General features: G+C 36.8%; 1 protein-coding gene across 1 annotated transcript; it reads left to right on the top strand.

Annotated features, from left to right (window-relative positions):
* The first annotated feature begins 17,755 nt into the window (after positions 1 to 17,755).
* LOC148803431 (uncharacterized) lies at positions 17,756 to 18,397 on the top strand. Its single transcript, XM_088895743.1, has one exon. The coding sequence runs from the start codon at positions 17,756 to 17,758 to the stop codon at positions 18,395 to 18,397; it is 642 nt and encodes a 213-aa protein (XP_088751869.1).
* Positions 18,398 to 19,224: the final 827 nt, after the last annotated feature.

Raw genomic sequence — 19,224 nt, 5'->3', positions numbered from 1 at the left:
TATGAAAAACTAATATGCCAAACTTGGTGCTGTTATAGCATTGTCCCTACTGCTAGATGCATCGTTGTCGCCTTGGCAACATTAGAGTGGAGGGAAAAATTCTCCAAGTAAAGCATAAGCTTCATCCAAAACTCTCTGCTAAATGACATGCTAAGATAGTGTTATCATAGTGAAGCACTCACATGCACCAAAAGAAAAAGAGAGAGAACAAATCCCATTGAGGATGACAACTCTAGTAGGATGATAACTATCAAAAGATGAGGGTTTCCTTGTAAAGAAAATCCAAATTCCTTGGATGTCAGTCAAGGCAATTCTAATAATTTAAGAGATGTATCCCTAAGGGATTATCTCTGGACAAGAGAAGCGGTTATATGAAATTAGGGACAAGGTCGACTCCAATAAGCATAGCGTCAAGATAATAACATATCCGAAGTTCCGAATTCCCATTTCTTGTAACCTTTCCGGACTTCAAAATTTAAATTACTCATTGAATAAAAGATTAAATCTATACTATTTATACTGTGTTAATTTTAACTTTTAAATTGGAAGAAAAAAAATACTTTTCAAATTTAAAATTTTATAAAACTAGACAAAATAGCAACACAAGCTAGTGTATAGAGCTTATATGAATTAGTCGATCGAACTCGTGGACAGGCTGAATCCTTTAAAATAGGGTTTATAATGCAAGGAAGCTTCCTAATTGGCGTGTTTGTCCATACTTATGATTTTGTTTTTTATTTTAAACAAATCCTAATCTCTCCCCATCTAAAGTTTTTTTTTTTTTTTTTTGCTTTTTTTTTCATGTTTCTGAAGGAAAAACCAACAAATGAAAACCTTAACAACTTTCGACCTTGGTTGCTTCAATGACGAAACTAACAGAGAGTTGCTTCAATGTCAAAACCAGCAAAGCTTTAAAGAAGACGATCAATGTCAAAAGATTTACCTATCCAAACTCTCTTGATTGCTTCAATGGCGGAACGAACAGAGAGTTGCGCTCCCCTTAGAACTACGAAAAATTTTGACGACAAGTGGCTTGAAACCGTAACAATTTTTGTCCTTGCACTCGATCTGATGACTAGAATAAAGAAAACCTTAAATTGATTAATCTTCGATGGCAGAAGTTCGTTTGACTGAGAATTGAGAAAAGCCCTGAGATGTTTATTCGATAGCCGACTTTGCAGCTTCTCTCTCGACCCTCTCCTTGACCCAAGTTACCCTAACCCTTTTTGACCCGATGGGTACCCTCGACCCAACCCACCCTAACCCTCTTTTCCTTGACCCTAATGGGTCATTTGACCCATATAACCCACTACTGAAACGGGTGGGTATGGGTGGGTTTTGAAGCGGGTGGGTTGGGTGGGTTAGAAGGGTCAAGGTCAAGATTGCCACTCCTACTTGCTATTTGAGAAAGAATAGATACTTTTGAGAATTCATTTTCCAATAAATCAAAATGTCAAATGAATCATTTGGATTTTCACAACTTTTCAACAAATATCTTGCAACCTCAAATTTACTTTCTACATTTTCTTCATTTTCTAAGTGTTTTGCAAATTGAGATGCTAAGAATTTCCATGTATCCTCTTAATTATCATGAAAATCCATCTCATTAGAAATTTTACTTGAACTTGATGCCTCATGCCCATCATTAGAATTTGAATTACATTTATGATCATGATAATGGTTATATAAACAAATAAGAGTTTCCTCTACTCTCTCGGTCATCTCTCTAACCCTCAAACTATCATAGATTTGACAAAAACAAAATTTCACATATTTTAATTTGTAATAAGGATCCAAAACAATGGCATCATATAACAAGAAATTCAGATTTTCAAGGTTTTCCCAATATTTATCAAATTTTCATTTCATGCACTCTGCCATAGAACTCAAGAAACTATCTCCATTTCTATAAAAACATACCAACCTAATTTGCAATGCCATAAGTTCATGAATAAATACATTTGATGTGACATTAAGATCCTGAAAACTACAATGTTACATTATAGAAAAGCTTTAGGAAATTCACAAAATATCTAGCATTGTCTCAATCATCATAATTATGAAGCCTAACATGCTTATTCCCTCTCTCTTTTCCTCTTCTATTTCCACCTCCACTCTCCTCATTTTTATCCTCATCACCACATTCAAAGTATAAGAGTTATCTTGGGTCATCCTTTCTTAACTGATCAAAAGTTCTTCCAAATTTTTCAGCAATTTCCAACATCAAATAGGTAGAATTTCACCTAGTCTCAACATCAAGGCATGTAAGATTCTTATTTTCTATTTTCTCATTCTCAACACACATTTTGAAAGTTTGAAGCGTAGAAGGAGATAATCTTACATATCTTATTGCATTTCGGATTTTGATAATAGACTCATGCAAGTCAAGTCTTCCAATCCTTCTTTCACTATCAAATTCACAATATGAGCAGAACATCTTAAATGTATGAATGCATGTTCTATGATGGTGACTTTCCAATCCCTAGTTCTTTTTTTTAAATATCTAATTACACCATCATTAGAACACTCCTCATTAGCCTTACCAATTGTTTCTCCCTTGTGATTAGGAATTTGACAAAACTTGAATTTTTTTTATTCAAGTTCCATTCACTATTAATCCAATGTGCAGTCAAGCACATAGAACTTAAATTTTGGATTGATGACCAAGTATATCATTGGTAAGATATATACGTTGAGTTTTCATCACTTCTTGAAGTTTTGATCTTCTCCTCAAGAAAAACTTTCATGCAAACTCTAGAAACTGTGATACGAGATGGGACTGTAAACTTAGGTTGCAAATCTCAAGAGTAGTTCTTAAATCCTTCCTCCCTCCACAATCCTAAAAGGTAATTCATCAATTATAATCATTTTAGCATGCTCCTTTCTAGCTTCCTCAACACTAAAGGTCAATGCTTTTAGATTACCGATAGTGAGACCCATCTTCTCTTCCTTCATTTTTAGACTCAAAAGACAATGTCTTTTGCCTTTTATCAACCCTATAGGGATATTTCATGCACTATTGCTGCAAATGACTCCACATGTTACTAGTGCCATGACTTTTTGTTTCATATGTGTAGTCTTTGCCACAATAATTACATGCAGCCCTAGGTTCATCCTTATCCTCAATTTTAGTGAAATGATCCCTAATTTTTTATTTTAATCTAAAACCTTTCTTTTTTGTTTGCTTAGTAGGTTGTGTCCTAGTAATTTTACGAGTAGGGGGATTTTTTATCGGATTTGTAGCCTCAAAATTTTGTTGCTTTGAGTTCATTGCCACTGGATCTTCAACTTCATCAACCCCATGCACATTTTGATCCATCTAAAAATAAAATACCATTATAAATTTATAATGAGTTTCCCAAGATGAACATCCCCAATGAAACAAGTTAAGAAAAAAACAACTAATTGGTTTAAACCAAAAAACAATATATGTTATTTTTTATCTAACATTAGTAAAACTAAAATATATTTAAAATTGAAATATATAAAAATAGATAGTTTTTTGTGCAAATTATGAAATTAATATAATTATCTATTACTATATTTCAGAAATGTATTTAAAATTGATATATATATACATATATATATATATATTTGATATATTTTAGAATATATATTTTGGAAATATATATCTGATATATTTTGGATTATATATTTCAACTTTTAACATGCATTAAAATTTACAAATATTAAATAAATAAACAAAATACTAACCTGTGAATGTAATGCTTGAGTCTTGAAAAGTTGAGACTTGAGAGAATGAGAGTTGAGAAGAGGGGAGGAAAACAACTTTGCTTGTAGTTGTAATAGTGGTGGACGAAAGAAGACTTGAGAGTGCTTGAGGTAGACTAGGCAAAGATGAACATGAACCGGTGAAGATTGGAATTTGGAAGAGTCAAAGAGAAATCAAGATTCAAAACTATAGGACTCCTATTTGGTGTAAAGCATGCCTTATAGAGTAAAACCTCTCTTTGACTCTTTCCAAAAATGCAAGAGTCTAATTTGTCCACTCTCCAAGACTCCATTGAGAGCAATTTTCTAAGTTTGGCAAGTCTAAAGGTGTAGGGATCTTGCTTGTAATACTTGCTAATCCCAAAAAGGTTTTTGAAATTGACTCATATTATGTCTTTTCCCCCCATATTCAATATTTCGTATTTGGTGCAAAGTTTCTAAATCAAAAAAGAAAAACAATCCCAAAGAAAAAACTAATTTCCATTTAGCTAATGTTTTTATTGTTTTTTTATGTTAAAGATAAGTAGCTAACTAGAAAGTAGAAACTATGATAGGGATCACCGGATTAGGGAAAGACTAGAAAGTAGCTAACTTGGTTCGGTTTATTTACCTACACAAACCAAAACCAATCGGTGGTGTTGAAAAACCGATCAAATCGAGTTGGGTCAGGTCGGTTTGGTCAATTTGAAATCAAATATGAACACCCCTAGCCTTCACAAGTATGAGAGTACATGTAATCCTTGCATGCATGCAACTCGCTAAAGACTTGCACTCGTCCAAAATGGATTAACACATCCACAGTGCTTCAGACTTCCCTTGTAGACATCTAATGACTAACAAAGAGTCTCCTTTTATTAGAATGGAAGGGAATAGGTTCTTGGAAAGAATAAAGAGGGCTAGTTTGTGGGCTTGAAGCGTTGACCATATTTCTGCTATTGTAATAGTTGTTTTGCCTATGTTGTCTTTTTCTATTTTTTACATTACTCTTGATGATTTCTAGCTATGTTGTCCATTTGGTTCATGGGGGTCTACCTTATCGATTTTAAGACTTTGTTATTGGGGTGGATTAGGTGACTGGAGCCCTTGTTATCTTTCTTCTAGGTAAATTTTAACTTTATGTAACAATATAGAGAGGTTCCTAAATAATTTTTCATTCCTACTTTTCCAAAAGGAACTAGAAGGTAGTAACTATTTTTTCAAAAAACCACCGAGATTTTAAGTGGGCCTTATCCTCTAGAGTTCTTACTTGCCAATCCAATAGATCCCAATTTGGACCAAATAGTTAAGCATATAAATCTTGGTATATTGAACTCAAAAATTGGAAAGCCACCTAATACTTAATTAGCCAAGATGTGGTCCCGTTCTTCATCTCGACCACAGAAGAAGCTTTGATTTTTTCAAGGCTTTCCTCGAAAACTATATTAAACTCAATAAGCTTGGGTCCATAGATACCCTTTCGCGAAGGACATTATAGGCTAATTTTAATTTTAGCTTTCTATCTATGCTTGGGCCTAGATCATCACATCCTCTAAGGATGTAGGCAAATGAATTGCTTTAATTTACTAAATGAATTCTTAATAAATTTTTTTTACCAATTTAATTTGATCCCACTCTTTGTTACTAACAACAATATAATTTCTAACTTTCTCTTCTTCATTTTCTAGGTCCAGAATGCTTGGGTTCACTACCTTGGATAGCGGTCTCTTACTAACCCAAGAATCTTTCCAAAATCTGCATTTTGAAACATCTCCTATCTTCCACCTTAATCCCTTTCTTAAACTCACCTCTTCTATATTGATTTTTTCCAAGACCATGAGCTTGATTTTGTAGTATTATGATAGAAAAATTGGTGGTGTTCTTTCATCTATGGAGAGCCTGAAAAAAGAAAGAGGAAAAACTTTATAGAGAAAATCAGTTTTTTTGCATCTAGAACTTAAGGTGCATGATGCTGCATTGGGGATTTTAATATGATCTTTAATATGGATATCAAAGTTGGGGGGGGGGGGATGGGGGGAAGAAGTAAAAGTAGGTCAGATCAAAGGAAATAGAGCTGCAATGTATAAGTGGGTCTTGAAGAAATTCAGAGTTCAGGCCCAAGGTTTACATGGACTAATGGGAGGGATATGTGAACCATATAAAGGCGATAAAGGTTTGAGTAGCTTGAGATGGAAAGAATGGTTCCCTGATGCAAAGGTTTTGGTTATCTCTACTTATGGTTCAGACTATTTACCTATCTACTTGGACACCAATCTAGTTAATCTTAAGATCAAAAAGCCATTTAGATTTGAGGAAATGTGGTTACACATGAGAAGTGTGCAGATGTAATCAAGGAGGTGTGGATAGATTTTAATCCTAACCAAATAAACCCTTCAATCACCAAGAAATGCTTAAGGCTGAGCAATTCTCTGAGGAAGTGGAACAATAATGAGTTTGGGAAAGTCCAAGATTGCATTGAAAGTATTAAGGGAGAGATTTTATGGGCCTATGAAGGGGGAGATTTTCTGCCATCAAAAGGTTTTAGAGATAGAGAACAAGTTGGATGTGTAGCTAAGAAGGAAGGAGATTTTATGGGCCTAGAAATCTAGGGTGAACTGGCTCCACTATGGGGATAGAAATACAAGATTCTTTCACAATTCAACTATCAGAAAAAGAGCCAATGATAGAATCCTAAAGTTGAAAGATCAGAATGGGGAATGGATGGAAGGGCAAGAGGACATAAAAAAAAAAAATCTTGAGAATCATTTCCAAAGGTTTTTGTCTCCTCCTCACCTTAGGATATTGATTTGGATTCGCAAGGGGTCAATGTAGTAATTAATGAGGAGAAAAAAGAAGAACTATAGGGAGAAGTTATAGAAGTAGAGATTAAGGAGGCCTTTTTCTAAATGGTCCCTAGGAAGGCCCTTGGACCTAGTGGTTTTCCCAATCTCTTCTTCCAAACCTTTTGGGGTATGGTAAAGGAAGATGTGTGTGGTAGAAGTGAAAACTTTCTTTACCAATGGTATTTTAAATAGAAATATGAACTTTACCTTTATAGCTTTGATCAAAAAATCAAAAATTTAGAAGATGATTCACACTTTAGGACAATAAGTTTTTTCAATATAATGTACAAAATAATTGCAAAGATCTTAGCAAACAAACTGAAACCAATCCGAAATAATATCATTTCTGAAAATCAGAGTGCTTTTATCCATGGAAGGGTCTCAAATAATATCTTGTTAGCTCATGAAGTAATGTACTTCATGACTTACACAAAAGGTAATAGGAGTGGTTTCGTGGTTGTTAAACTGGATATGAGCAAAGCATATGATAAAATAGAGTGGGAGTTCTTTAAATTAACAATGGGGAAAATGGAGTTTGGTAGCACTTGGATATCTTGGGCAATGAAATGTGTCTCTACATTCTCTTTCCAAATTTTAGTAAATGGGACTCCCTCAAAGAGGGTTTAGGTAGGGAAATCCTCTGTCTCCTTACCTTTTCTTGCTTTGTTCTAAGGTTTTATCTTCTATTCTTAATTAAAAAATTGACTAAAATGAATTATCTGGAATCAAAATCTACAAGCTGGCTCTAACAATATCTCATTTATTTTTTTTGTAGATGACAATTATATTTTCTTGAAAGCCAATATCAAAGAGGCAAGTACTTAATTGGATGCCATCATTCTTTTTGAAAGAGCCTCAAGACAATAGGTGAACTACCAAAAATCTAAAGTTTTTTCAATAACAAACTGCATGCAAAGTTTAAAAAATTAGTCTCAAATTGCTTGAAAATTAAAAAGGTTGATAATCCATCTATTTAATTGGGCTCCCATCCTCTTATAGGTCAGAAAAAGCTGCGAACCTTTGAGTACCTTGTTGAGAAAGTGGCCAATAAAGCCAATGGGTGGAGTGGTTCCTTCTATCTCAAGCTGGAAAGGAGGTTCTTCTAAAGTTAGTTCTAATAGCAATCCCAATATATTGTATGTCCTGCTTCCTCTTACCAAAGAAAATATGTAAGTCTATAGAATGTAGTCACAAAAGATTCTAGTGGGGGGATAATGAGGAGAAGAAAAGGGCAAGGTAGACCAATTAGGGACAAGTGTGTGAGAGTAAGTCTAATGGTGGATTGGGTTTTAGAGATCCGAGCTCCTTCAATTTGGCCATGCTTGCTAAGCTAACTTAGAGGCTTTGTTCTAATACAAGGAGCTAATGGCCAAGAGTTTTAAAAGTAAAATACTATCCAAATTCCCTTTTTCTCTATGCAAGTCTTAGAAGTAGGCCTTCTTGGAGTTGGCAAAGTGTTCTGGAAGGTAAGAAAATTCTGGAATGTGGTATCTTTTAGAAGGTCAGTATTGGATCACAAATAAAGGTGTGGGATGATCCATGGATTCTGGGATTAGAGAGCTACAAATTAGTGGGGCCAAGGCAGGAAAATTCTATAAATTTAGTGGTATCAGATCTGATTGATCATGAAAACAGAAGGTGGAATAGAGAGAAGATAAATGGTTTCTTGCCTCCAGTTTATGCCCAAAAAATAATAGAGTTGGACCTCCCTTCCAATCCATAGGATGACAAATTGGTGTGGGCTGAAAGTAAAAATGGGCTTTTCTCAGTAAAATCTGCTTACTTCATTGCAAAGAAATCTCAAAAGGAATTAACCAAAAGCGCTAATGACACAAATTCTAATAAACATTTTTGGAATCTGATATGGAAACTCCGAATTGAGCCAAAAATTAATCATTTCCTTTGGAGATGTTGTGTTAATGATCTAGCCATGAAATGTACTTTATTTAGAAGAGGACTAGTGGACTCAGATATCTGTGATAGATGTAGTAAGGAGGCTGAATCTATTATGCACACTCTATTGTTGTGTGACAAAGCAAGAGGCATATGGTTGGGATCAGGTTGTGGCATAATATGGGCTTCGACATACAATTCCCTATCTTCAAGGATTGGTTGAAGTGGATTTTCTCTTAGTTGGGAAAATCTCAGTTGGACCTCCTAGCAGAGATTGCTCTAGCCATTTGGGGTAACTAAAAGGATAGAAATGTTTACTATTTTGATAAGGAAGACTTAAATCCTTTGGTTGTTATTTCCTTTATTCGCAACTCAATCGTGGAGAGATCTCATCTTTGGCAATAGAGATTGGAAGGCTCTTCCAAAGTTAATCATTGCGAGGTTTTAGTTTTTTGGGTCCCATTGGATCAAGGGTATTGGAAGATCAATTCAGATTGTGGTTTTTTGGCAAATGGTCAAACTTCTTTTGGCTTCATTTTGAGAGATCACAGTAGTAGATGCTAGGGAGCTGGGATTGGTCCTATTAAAGATTCCTCACCAATAGTAGTTGAAACCAAATCTTTATTGGAAGTTGTTTCCTTTGTTTGTTAGCTAGATAAAAACAATGTTCTTTTTGAATCTGATAATACCAGATTGGTGAAGTTTTTGAATAAACAAGATGATTGTGTAGATCGAAACATTTATTTCCGTTGCAGCGACATTCAGAAGATTGTAGCCACTAGAAATTACAGCTTTTGGTTTTGTCGATGGAAAGCAAATAGTGCTGCCCATGCAACAACAAAATTTGGTTTATCTCAAGCTTTTAAGTCCAGCATATTGTACCCTTGTTGCCTCTTAGATGCTATTATGTTGGATCAAGTTTTTGTTGTTAATGTTTTTTTTTTTCTATTTATTAGGGGTAGTTTTCGCTTAGGTTGTGTTGTCTTTTCTTTTCTGTGTCTACTTGTAACCTTTATTCTTTTGTGTTTAATGAAAGTCATCTTTACCAAAAAAAAAAAGAAAAATTTTCTTCTTTTAAGTACTTTTTTTCTAACAACTTGGACCCAAAGGTTATTGTTTCTTATATAATTTTCCATCCTAGTTTTATCATATTTTCTTGATTTAGTTGGGTCAACTTCCTAATTACAAGGCCTCCATTTGCTTTATCCTTGCAAACCATAACCCAATTAGCAAGGGCAAATGATTTATTACTTTGATTTGAGTTTAAAGGAAATTTTCTTTGTAATTTATCTAACTCTTTGGTGATTTCTTTGGGCAAACCAATGTTAGCACGTGGAACTGGACCATGTTTCCTACTATTGCTTTTAGGAGAGTTATGCAGCCACCTAATGAGAGAATTTTTTTTCCACCCTTCCAATTTCTTTTTGTTCTCTCTAATAAATCTTTGAAAGTTTCCCTTATAACTCTTTTCTTGATTAGGGGGGCTCCAAGGTACTTCTCCTTACCATTGGATCTAGGGATTACAATCATTCTAGCCAAAGGCCTCTAGAATCTGTGGCACATTTTTTAAGAACATGATAGAATATTTTTGGAAGTTGGGTTTCTGCCCTAAAGCTTTAGCAAAATTTTTTAAAATACTCTTCACTAGATGGCTTGCCTAAGGTTTTGCCTGTGGAAATATAAGTCAATCATTTGCAAATTGCAAAATTGGAATTGTTTGTCCATATCTCGATGTTTTGAAACCCAATACAGCCTTAGATCTAGATGCTTGACTTGCTATTTGTTGGGTTAGATCTTCACTAGAGAGAACAAAGTGGTAAGGGGATAATGGGTCTCCCTGCCTAATGCCTCTGTTAGGTCTGAAGCTAGATGTGAGAGAGCTATTTACTAAAACCTGATAACTCACCAAAGTTACACATTCCATGATCCAATTTACCCATTTTAAATGGAATCCAAATTTTACCAAAGTTGCTCTTAAATAATCTCACTCGAGTTTGTCATAAGCCTTTTTTATATCAATTTTGAAAACAATACTACTAGTTTTTCCTCTCTTCCTTCTCATGGAGTGATAGATTTCTTGCACTATGAGCACATTGTTAGTGATTTGTCTGTCTAGGATCGGCTTTAGTCTATTTACTAATATTTTTGCAATATATATTTTTTTTAAATTACACTGCATATACTGATTGTTCTAAACTTATTTGAAGTCTTAGGGTTATCTACTTTCAGGATGAGAGCTAGAAAAGCTTTGCTCAAATTATGACTCATTTTTCCCGTCTGAAAGAAGGCCCTGATCACTCCTATTGCAACCTTAATTATGTCCCAATATTTTTTGAAAATACCCATATTTAAGACGTGGCTTTTGAATCCTCATCAAGTTCAAAGCCTTTACAATTTCTAGGTCTTGAACTTCCTTTATTAGCTCAATATTCTCTTCCTTTGAAAATTGTATGGTATTTAAAATACTTAAAATTTTATCAAGGTCTTTCATACCTTCACTTTTTATCCTTGTAGTGGTTTGTAAACATATTTTTTATTTAGTGCACCTTAGTAACCCATTTATTACGTGAATCCCTGATACCAGTGATTTGGTTCTTATGTAATTGTGTTGAAATACTTAGTGTTTTTGTCTCCACACTTAAAAGCCAAGAGTTCCTCAATTTTATGGGCCCAAAACAATTCTTTAATCTCTTTTGCAAGGCCTCTCTTTCTTGTGAATAATTACCCCATTAGGAATATCCTCCCTTTCTTTTTGGCATTTACTAATTTCCTCTATCAAATTTTGCTTTTGGATAAAAATGTTTCCAAAAGTATTTATGTTCCATTATTTTAACCTTTTTGCATTTATTTTTGAATTTTCATGTAATAGTTGTCCTCTGGACCCTTTAACTAGTTAGTATGTTCTAAGCTTCCTCTATTATTTTCTTGGTTGTGGGCTCTAGATTCCAAATATTCTCGAATCTAAAAGGTTTTGAGCCCTAGTTTACCTTATATTTTGTTTTTAAAAATACAAGGTGTGATCTGAACTCAAGAAAGGGGGGTTTATTAAGTGGGCTTGGGGGAAACTTTGTCCTCATTGATCATTTGTTAAAGCCCAATTAATTTTTTCTAGTAAGTGACCTCTTCGCCATGTGAATCTATTACCCTTTGCTTCTAGCTCTAGAAGATTGCAATCCTTTATCATTTAATTGAAATAATTTGTTTGGTGTCAACACCCGATTTTTGCTCAATCCACTGCCTGAACCTCCAATTCACCCCAAACACTAGATCAGACCCTTCTGACCTCTCTGAAACACCCCAAAACCCAGAAAACCCAAATTTCACCTTGAGAGCCCTCAGATCCACCGCTAAACTTGCCTGATACCTATGTGATGGCCCCAATCGACCCTCACTTACACCTCAACCATTAGATCAGACACAACCATCAGACCCAGGACATCCCAAAACACCTACCCATGAAATTTGAACTTAAGATTCCTTCGTTCACCCATCCATCAAAACAAAGATGTCATTTTGACTATTCTTGCACCCACAACCCATATCCATTTGATCCAAACACATCTAAACCAATCAAACTTTTCCAATCACCCCAGAATGCCAAAAAAACTCCTACATATGAAATTCCAGCCCAAAACACCACTATTTACCCTTAATCATACCAAGATTTCATTTCAAGGTTTCAGATTGACCGGATTACAAATTTGTTCGATCCAAACCTAGTTGGCTCAATATAATTTTACCAATCATCTCAAACTACCCAAAAACCCTACCTTGAGAAATTTCACCCAAAATTGCCTTTATTTTCCCCTTCATTACACAAAGATTCCATTTTGAGCCCCCAAATCAACTAAATCGAACCCTTTCCAGATATGCCTAATCTAGGCCCATTCGGGCCAATCTGACCTTGCCGATCAATCTAGAATATCCAAAAACCCCATCCCATGAAATTTCATTCAAAACTACCCCCGTTTACCTCTTCATTCAAAAAGATTCCGTTTTGACCAATCTCATTAGCCCTCTCACATCAAAACCCTTCTCAACCATTAGACCCAACTCAATTCGTCAATTTGTTGACCCAAAAACCACCCACCATTGGACTAGAACCCGAGTTCAACCCCTCGAACCCAATTTGACCCATTTTTTAAAATTGATAAAATACCCCCCTAAATTACTAAAATTACGAACATACCCCTCGCCCTAATCCAGAAACATTCGGGGGTCACTGTAGCCCATCCCCTTCCTCGCGACAGACACTTGCGGCAACCCCCAACAGGCGATACCCGAACAACGGGAGCAACTAACCTCCCTCCGGCCTCTCCTCTTCTCTCCCATCTCTTCACTCTCTTCTGTTCCTTTTCCCTCTTCTTCTGCTTCTCTTTCTTCTTCCCCTCTTGACCCCATTTTCTTTTTTTTTTCCTTTTTGTCACCGCCGCTTCAACTCTCATTTGCTCTCTCTCTCTCTCTCTCTCTCCTCAGACCATCCGAAATCCGCTCATAAACCCTTCTTCTCGACTCCAAACTGAAAAAGAGCACCGAAGGCCCCCTTCACTCCCTACTTCGAATCCTTTCCAGAACTGAATCCCCTGTTTTCTTCATCATCACAGATGCGAGATTTGCCTTATTCTATTCATAATCTTGAAAAGATCTCACGGCGAGGAGTTCTCATTTCTTCTCAGATTTCTGGCCCCTTGTCCGGCGTCTTCCTCATCAACAGAGTAGAATTAACAACGATCGTCATCTTTTCAAACCGGTATTCCTCACAGCCCTATGCCAAATTCATGTCTAAAAGATAGTCTCCTTTCCGATATGCTAGTGGTCACGCCCCTCAACCTTCGTCTTTCAAGCTCAATCGAATCCCTCCTGTTGCAGTAGCAAATTTAGGCCGAAATCCAATTCATGTGAGTTCAACTTGTTAAATCTCTCTCCCCGACTTTCCATCTTCCCGGTTTCTTTTTTTTTTATTTTTTATTTTGGCATGGAATGATAGATATTAGGATGATTATTTGGACTGGCAACGATTCTCCCTACTGAATTGATTCTGTTAAAACTCTGGAGATCTAGCCAGTCCCGTTGGATTTATGCATTTCCTTGATTTTTAGTTACCAATTTTCTTATTTAGTGTTAATCGTAATCTGCTACCTGTTTGGTTTTATTCTTTCTTTTAATCTTCTCTGAATTGTTCGAATGGGATGTTGATGAGTTTTAGATCTAAATATATTGGTCCTCTCTCTACCGTTTTATTTAATTGATACTTGTTAACTTGTTTTAAGGCCAAGATGATTTGCTTATGAAGCAGGTGTGCCATTCATGAATATGATTGTTTGAACTGAATAGCTACCTGGTTTAGCCTCTTGGAGTTGTAATGAGAGACACTGAAATGATTTTGTTTTTGGCCTCAATATACCCTAGATGGAGAAGATGACTGATTTGAATGCTCCGATGTACAGGGTTATACAGGGATATTTCCGGTAGCAATGAGGATAGGAAATGCTGAGTGAATAATGCACCAAGAAAAAATGGTAAAAAATAATAATAAAGAATAAAAATAAATTGGAAATCAGCAATAGAGTTGGTATAAAAGATGAATAAAAATAAAATAAGGTTTTTTATTTGTTCTTATGCTTTGTTTTTCTTTGACATTAGTATGTTTTGATTGGTTAAACAATTGTGCTTTTGTGATTGTGTTTGTTTGGGATACCACGTGGGCTCCACCTATTGGACTTAGGAAAGGGGTGCCTAACCCCTTCCCTCTCCCATCCGAAACCTACCCGGAGGTTCTATCACCTCCAATTCCTAATCTGATGGGTGATAATTCCATTTAGAGCCCAAGTGGCAAGTGAACCATTTTCCAACCCTCACATTTGGGTATGGTTAAAATTTCCCCATTCTTATCTTATTTCCTTCTATATGCATTGAAATCCTCAATTAGGCTCCATTGGCCATGGATCTGATTACTTGTATTTGTGATCCATTGCCACATTTGTGGCTGCTCCACTCAGTTTTGAGGAGCATACACAAAAATGGAGCTCCATTGGGTGCTCAAACCTTTTTCTATAATGGTTGCATGGAATAGATGATCATTTGTTGTTATAATATCTGGCAAAATATTATCATTGTGGAGAAGCCATAGTCCACCTACATAGCCCATTGGGTTTACAACATGATAATGGCTAAATTTAAATTTTCTAATAACTTTTTCTCCGCTAATGGGGTTAACTCAAGTTTCCAACAAAAGAAACAAATATCAGCTTGATGGAGCTTTATTAGGGCAAAAAGGTGACAATACAGCTTTAGACTTCCTATTCCTTTAACATTCCATGCCCCTATGCACACAATTTGAAATTTTGTTGGTAAAGATCCTTTTGTTAACAGTTGCAGTCGTGTTTGTTGGAAGGGTTTAAAATCCATCTTATGGATGGCTAAATCATGCTAGATGGCTGGCTAAAATTTCAAAATTTTTTCAATTCTTGTGGGAGCTGAGTTTCCGATGAATTTGAAAACTGAATTTTCTAGATTGATCCTGTACTGAAGTGGACCAAATTTGAAACTAAATCAAAAAGGAAAAGGGAAATTACACCTGATACGGATACCAAAAGCACAAATCCCAAGGTGAAAGTTCACACCCAAATCAAACATAAAACTAGCCTCCATTGAAGATGGCGTAGTGTGTAGGTGAAGCTAGTTCAGCAACACTGTTTTTAGCAAAACTGTGATCCAACTTGTTTGAATCGAATGAGGCAAGTGAGATTGATTTTCTTCAACGTTTTTCTTGTAAAAACTAGAAGAAAAACTAATAAAAAATCAATTTTTGAAATCTTAGGTGGTGATAGGGTTTCTTGGGAGACAAAGAGAAGATGAGAGAACAAGAGAGAGAGAGGTGTTATAGTCTAGTTTGCCCTCTTCTTCTTTTATCTCCTTATGGAGCACCCTCCTAATCATACTAGGAGATTATCTACATCTGATTTGGATATGGACTCTATTAAGAGATATGCCTTATCCTCTTGAGAGGATGGGTGCTCCATACCCATTACCAAACCTAGATTCGACCTAGAGCACATGACAATTACAACTTGCTTAATCTTATTAATTATGGGCCTTAGGCCCATCTACTTCAAAGGCTCATGACCTAAGGTATTGCATGGCCACTTTAGGTTTGATACTATATGGAGTGGGACCCTACAATGATCTCACATAAGCCCACATGGGTTCGACTCAACCTCTAAAAGAGGCTAGGCCGAATTCACTGCTTAGGGTAGTGAACCCTTGACCCAATCAGCATTAATCCAGTTTGGGCCCAACATTTACACATAAATGATCATTGGATTCAGACACCCTATTAAGACCCAAGGAAATGGATTGATGTAAGACAAAGCCCATCAAGTAATCAGCCCTGTGATGGTCTCTTACACTTAACCTCTTGGACCATAATGATCAAAACACTGCCCAATAGGAAAGGACATATCCCCTAGCTGCAAGGTGCAGTGCCACACTCTCTACTTAAATGGATCCCGAGATTAAAACCTTTTGCAAAGATTTTTCATAAAATAGTAGTATATAACATATAAATACACTTTGCAAAATCAGATTTCAAACACAGGTGAAATCCGCTACCGATAGTTGAGGTTTCCATCAGAGAGAGTGTAAAACTTGATTTTCACTTTGTTCGACAAAGGGGACGATCCTATTACTATAATCACCCACTTAGGTGAATTCTTAAACTGCTCTAGCATACCAGATATTTGACCCTTAATGGATCTTATTGGTTGGCATATCAAAGACAACCCAGTCAAACACCTAGTGCAGTACCATAGTCAAGTCTAGGGTTATGTATAACTTTCTAGCTTTGTCCATCTATTTCACTAGATGCCCTTCACAATAGCTTCTTCTTGATCCCTTCCAAGAAAACTCTAGCCTTAAGAGCCCAAAAGTCACCCAACGAATGAATTTATTATGGGATGAGAGAATAAGGGCCTTTTATTAACCTTACTTTTCCTTCCTTTTTGTCCTTTCTCAAAGTGAGTGGGCCCACCTCATAAGAAACAAACCCAACAAATGGTTTGGGAAATTAAATTCCCAACTAGAGAGAGATGGGAGTGTCATACTGTCATTTAGGTATTTGGCATCAGTGGAACAAAGCACCGTTTGGAAAGTGGTGCTTATTTTTTGTTTGGAAGCAAGTTTAGCATCGTGTGGTTGGAGGTGTGATCAAAGTTGTTGTCATTGAGGTTGGAGTTCGGAACTGTGAATCTTTCCTCTGAAGTTTCCTAGTCCTAACGTTTTTAGCTATTTATCCCTCAAAGGAAGAGATTGAACGGTGGATTTCTCTCTGATGGAGGAATAGGTGTAATCCGACTGTGCGAAGGCTTGAGGGGAGTAAATGGCTTCTAGTTTTTGCCTCCAAGGAAGAAGTTTGCAGTGCTTTCCACTCCCGAGCTCAAACCTTTAACGGGATGTGGTTCACCCTATCTTGCTAGACTTAGGAAGGGTGTTCAGAAAGGCAGAGAGGAGGTTATGGCAAGTGGTGGATCAGGGTATTTGGCATTCCCCTCTTTGTCTATTGTCTAGCGTTCTTCAAGGAGATAGGAGATGCAATGGGTGGCTTCATTGCTACGGACCCGGATAATCTAGCCTAGAGAAACCTTGAGGCCCTCCATCTTCTCATTTAGAGCAAGGTGGTCCGCGACATTCCCAAGTGTGTTGAGCTAGAAGTGGAAGGTATCAGGTATCTCCTGAAGGTTGCCATTGAAGACCTGGAGCCCCTAGTCTTTAGTCGAACCTTGGTATGCAAAAAATGGGAGTCAAACCTAAGATCGATTTCTTCGCCTATGTTCAATAAACCAGACCTTCCAAAACCGGATTGCGAGCAAAGAGTGTTGGAATAACAAGATTAGTTACAATAGTTGTCCCACTTGCCATGTGTACAACTCTGTTACAACAGATGTAAACCCATGCCTATATATACCGCATGTATTGTAAAATTAATATATTCAAGATTCAAGAATTCTTTCTTCTCCGTGATACTTGTCATGGTATCAGAGCCATTACCTCATCACAAGAATTCTTATTTCTTTGCTATTTCCCTCTTTTCTTCATTGCACACCTTGTCATTTTATCTCATCGTAGATACTTTTCCATCGTAGGATTGTTTTGAAATCTTGTGTCAGAGTTCCATCCCCTCTTGCTCTACTCTATTTCTTCTTGTCGATCTTGGCAGAGTTCAGATCTGCACTAGAACTGCTCCTATTTCTCCTTCTTGCCACTATTTGTTCTTTTCTTCATTAAAGATCTAGACTGTAATCACCAGATCAGAAATGGAGAATGCGGTAAGCTTTCCATACTTCTTGCATCCATCTGATAGTCCAGGAGCTATTCTTGTATCATGCCAACTCACCGGAGACAATTTCCTGATGTGGCAACGGGGCATGACTAATGCTCTGAGGGTGAAGAATAAATTCATCTTTGTTAATGGATCTTTACCATGTCCGACTTCCAATGGTCTTGATCTGAATGCTTGGATTAAGTGCAACTCCATGGTAGTTGCATGGATTTTCAATTCAATGAATAGAGAGATATACGACAATCTGACCTTCATCAAATCTACTGCTGACATTTGGAAAGAGCTCCAAGAATGGTTTTCTCAAGGTAATATTCAACATATCCATCAACTAAAGCGAGACCTTGCCCTTCTCCAACAAGGTGAATCATCGATGATAACATACTTCACCAAATTGAGGACTCTATGGGATGAACTCTGCTCTCTTGTAGAATATCCAGAGTGTACCTGTGGAGTAGCCAAAGCCTTTTCAACGGAGTGTGAAAAGGAGAAACTACATCAGTTTCTCATGGGACTCAATGAGTCCTTTAATGCTATTCAGTCCAGAATACTCGGATCTGAGCCTCTTTCCTCACTGAGTAAGGTTTACGCCCTTATCACACAAGAAGAGCGACATTAATTGGTGGTTTCTCCCCGTATACTGCAACCTGAAGTAGCATCTCTAGCAGCAGATACTTCCAAGAATGGTAATCCCCAATCAAAATTCAAATGTGACTACTAAAAATGCACAGGCCATACCAATGCCCGGTGCTATGCTCTTATAGGCTATCCTTCCAACCGGAACCGTCGCCGAGCTAACAAAGTTTCAACACAACAAGCCAATTCTTCCAACACTGATCGATTAGCCTCCTGTGCATCTATTGATGACATATTTGCTGCATCCATGGATAAAATATCTCCAATAGTAGGTCTTACCATGCACCAATATTCATAACTCATTTCCTTGTTAAGTTGAGAGTCATCTGACTTTGCTGCGAACGTCACTGCTGGTAAGCACTCCTCACCCTCTATCGATTGAATTATGGATAGTGGTGCATCTGACCACATGATATCATCTCCCTCTTTTTTCTATCATTCTAAACCTGTTCATACCCCCATTCGACTGCCAAATGGTTATGTTACCCATGCTTCTCTCCAAGGTTCTGTTGCAATTAACTCTTACATTCTTCATGATGTTCTGTTTGTGCCTATCTTTCATTGCAATCTCCTATCTGTTAGTAAAATAACTCAACAACTGAACTGTGTGGCTACCTTTTTTGCCTCTTTTTGTACTCTTTAGGACCCAAGCTCCAAAACTATGATTGGGACGGGTGAACTTTTCCACGGTCTATACCACTTCTTTTTCCACTCCATTACATCCCCAACTGCTATTACTCTCTCTATTGCCCCCATCAGTTCTGATCTTTGGCACAAAACGCTTAGGCCACGCCTTTCAAGCCCGCATGG

Source organism: Nelumbo nucifera, chromosome 1, assembly GCF_055504915.1.
Source record: "Nelumbo nucifera cultivar China Antique chromosome 1, China Antique-T2T, whole genome shotgun sequence".
Classification (NCBI taxonomy): domain Eukaryota; kingdom Viridiplantae; phylum Streptophyta; class Magnoliopsida; order Proteales; family Nelumbonaceae; genus Nelumbo; species Nelumbo nucifera.
Note: the sequence above shows the minus strand (reverse complement) of the source record. Positions and strands in the feature narration are given on the sequence as shown.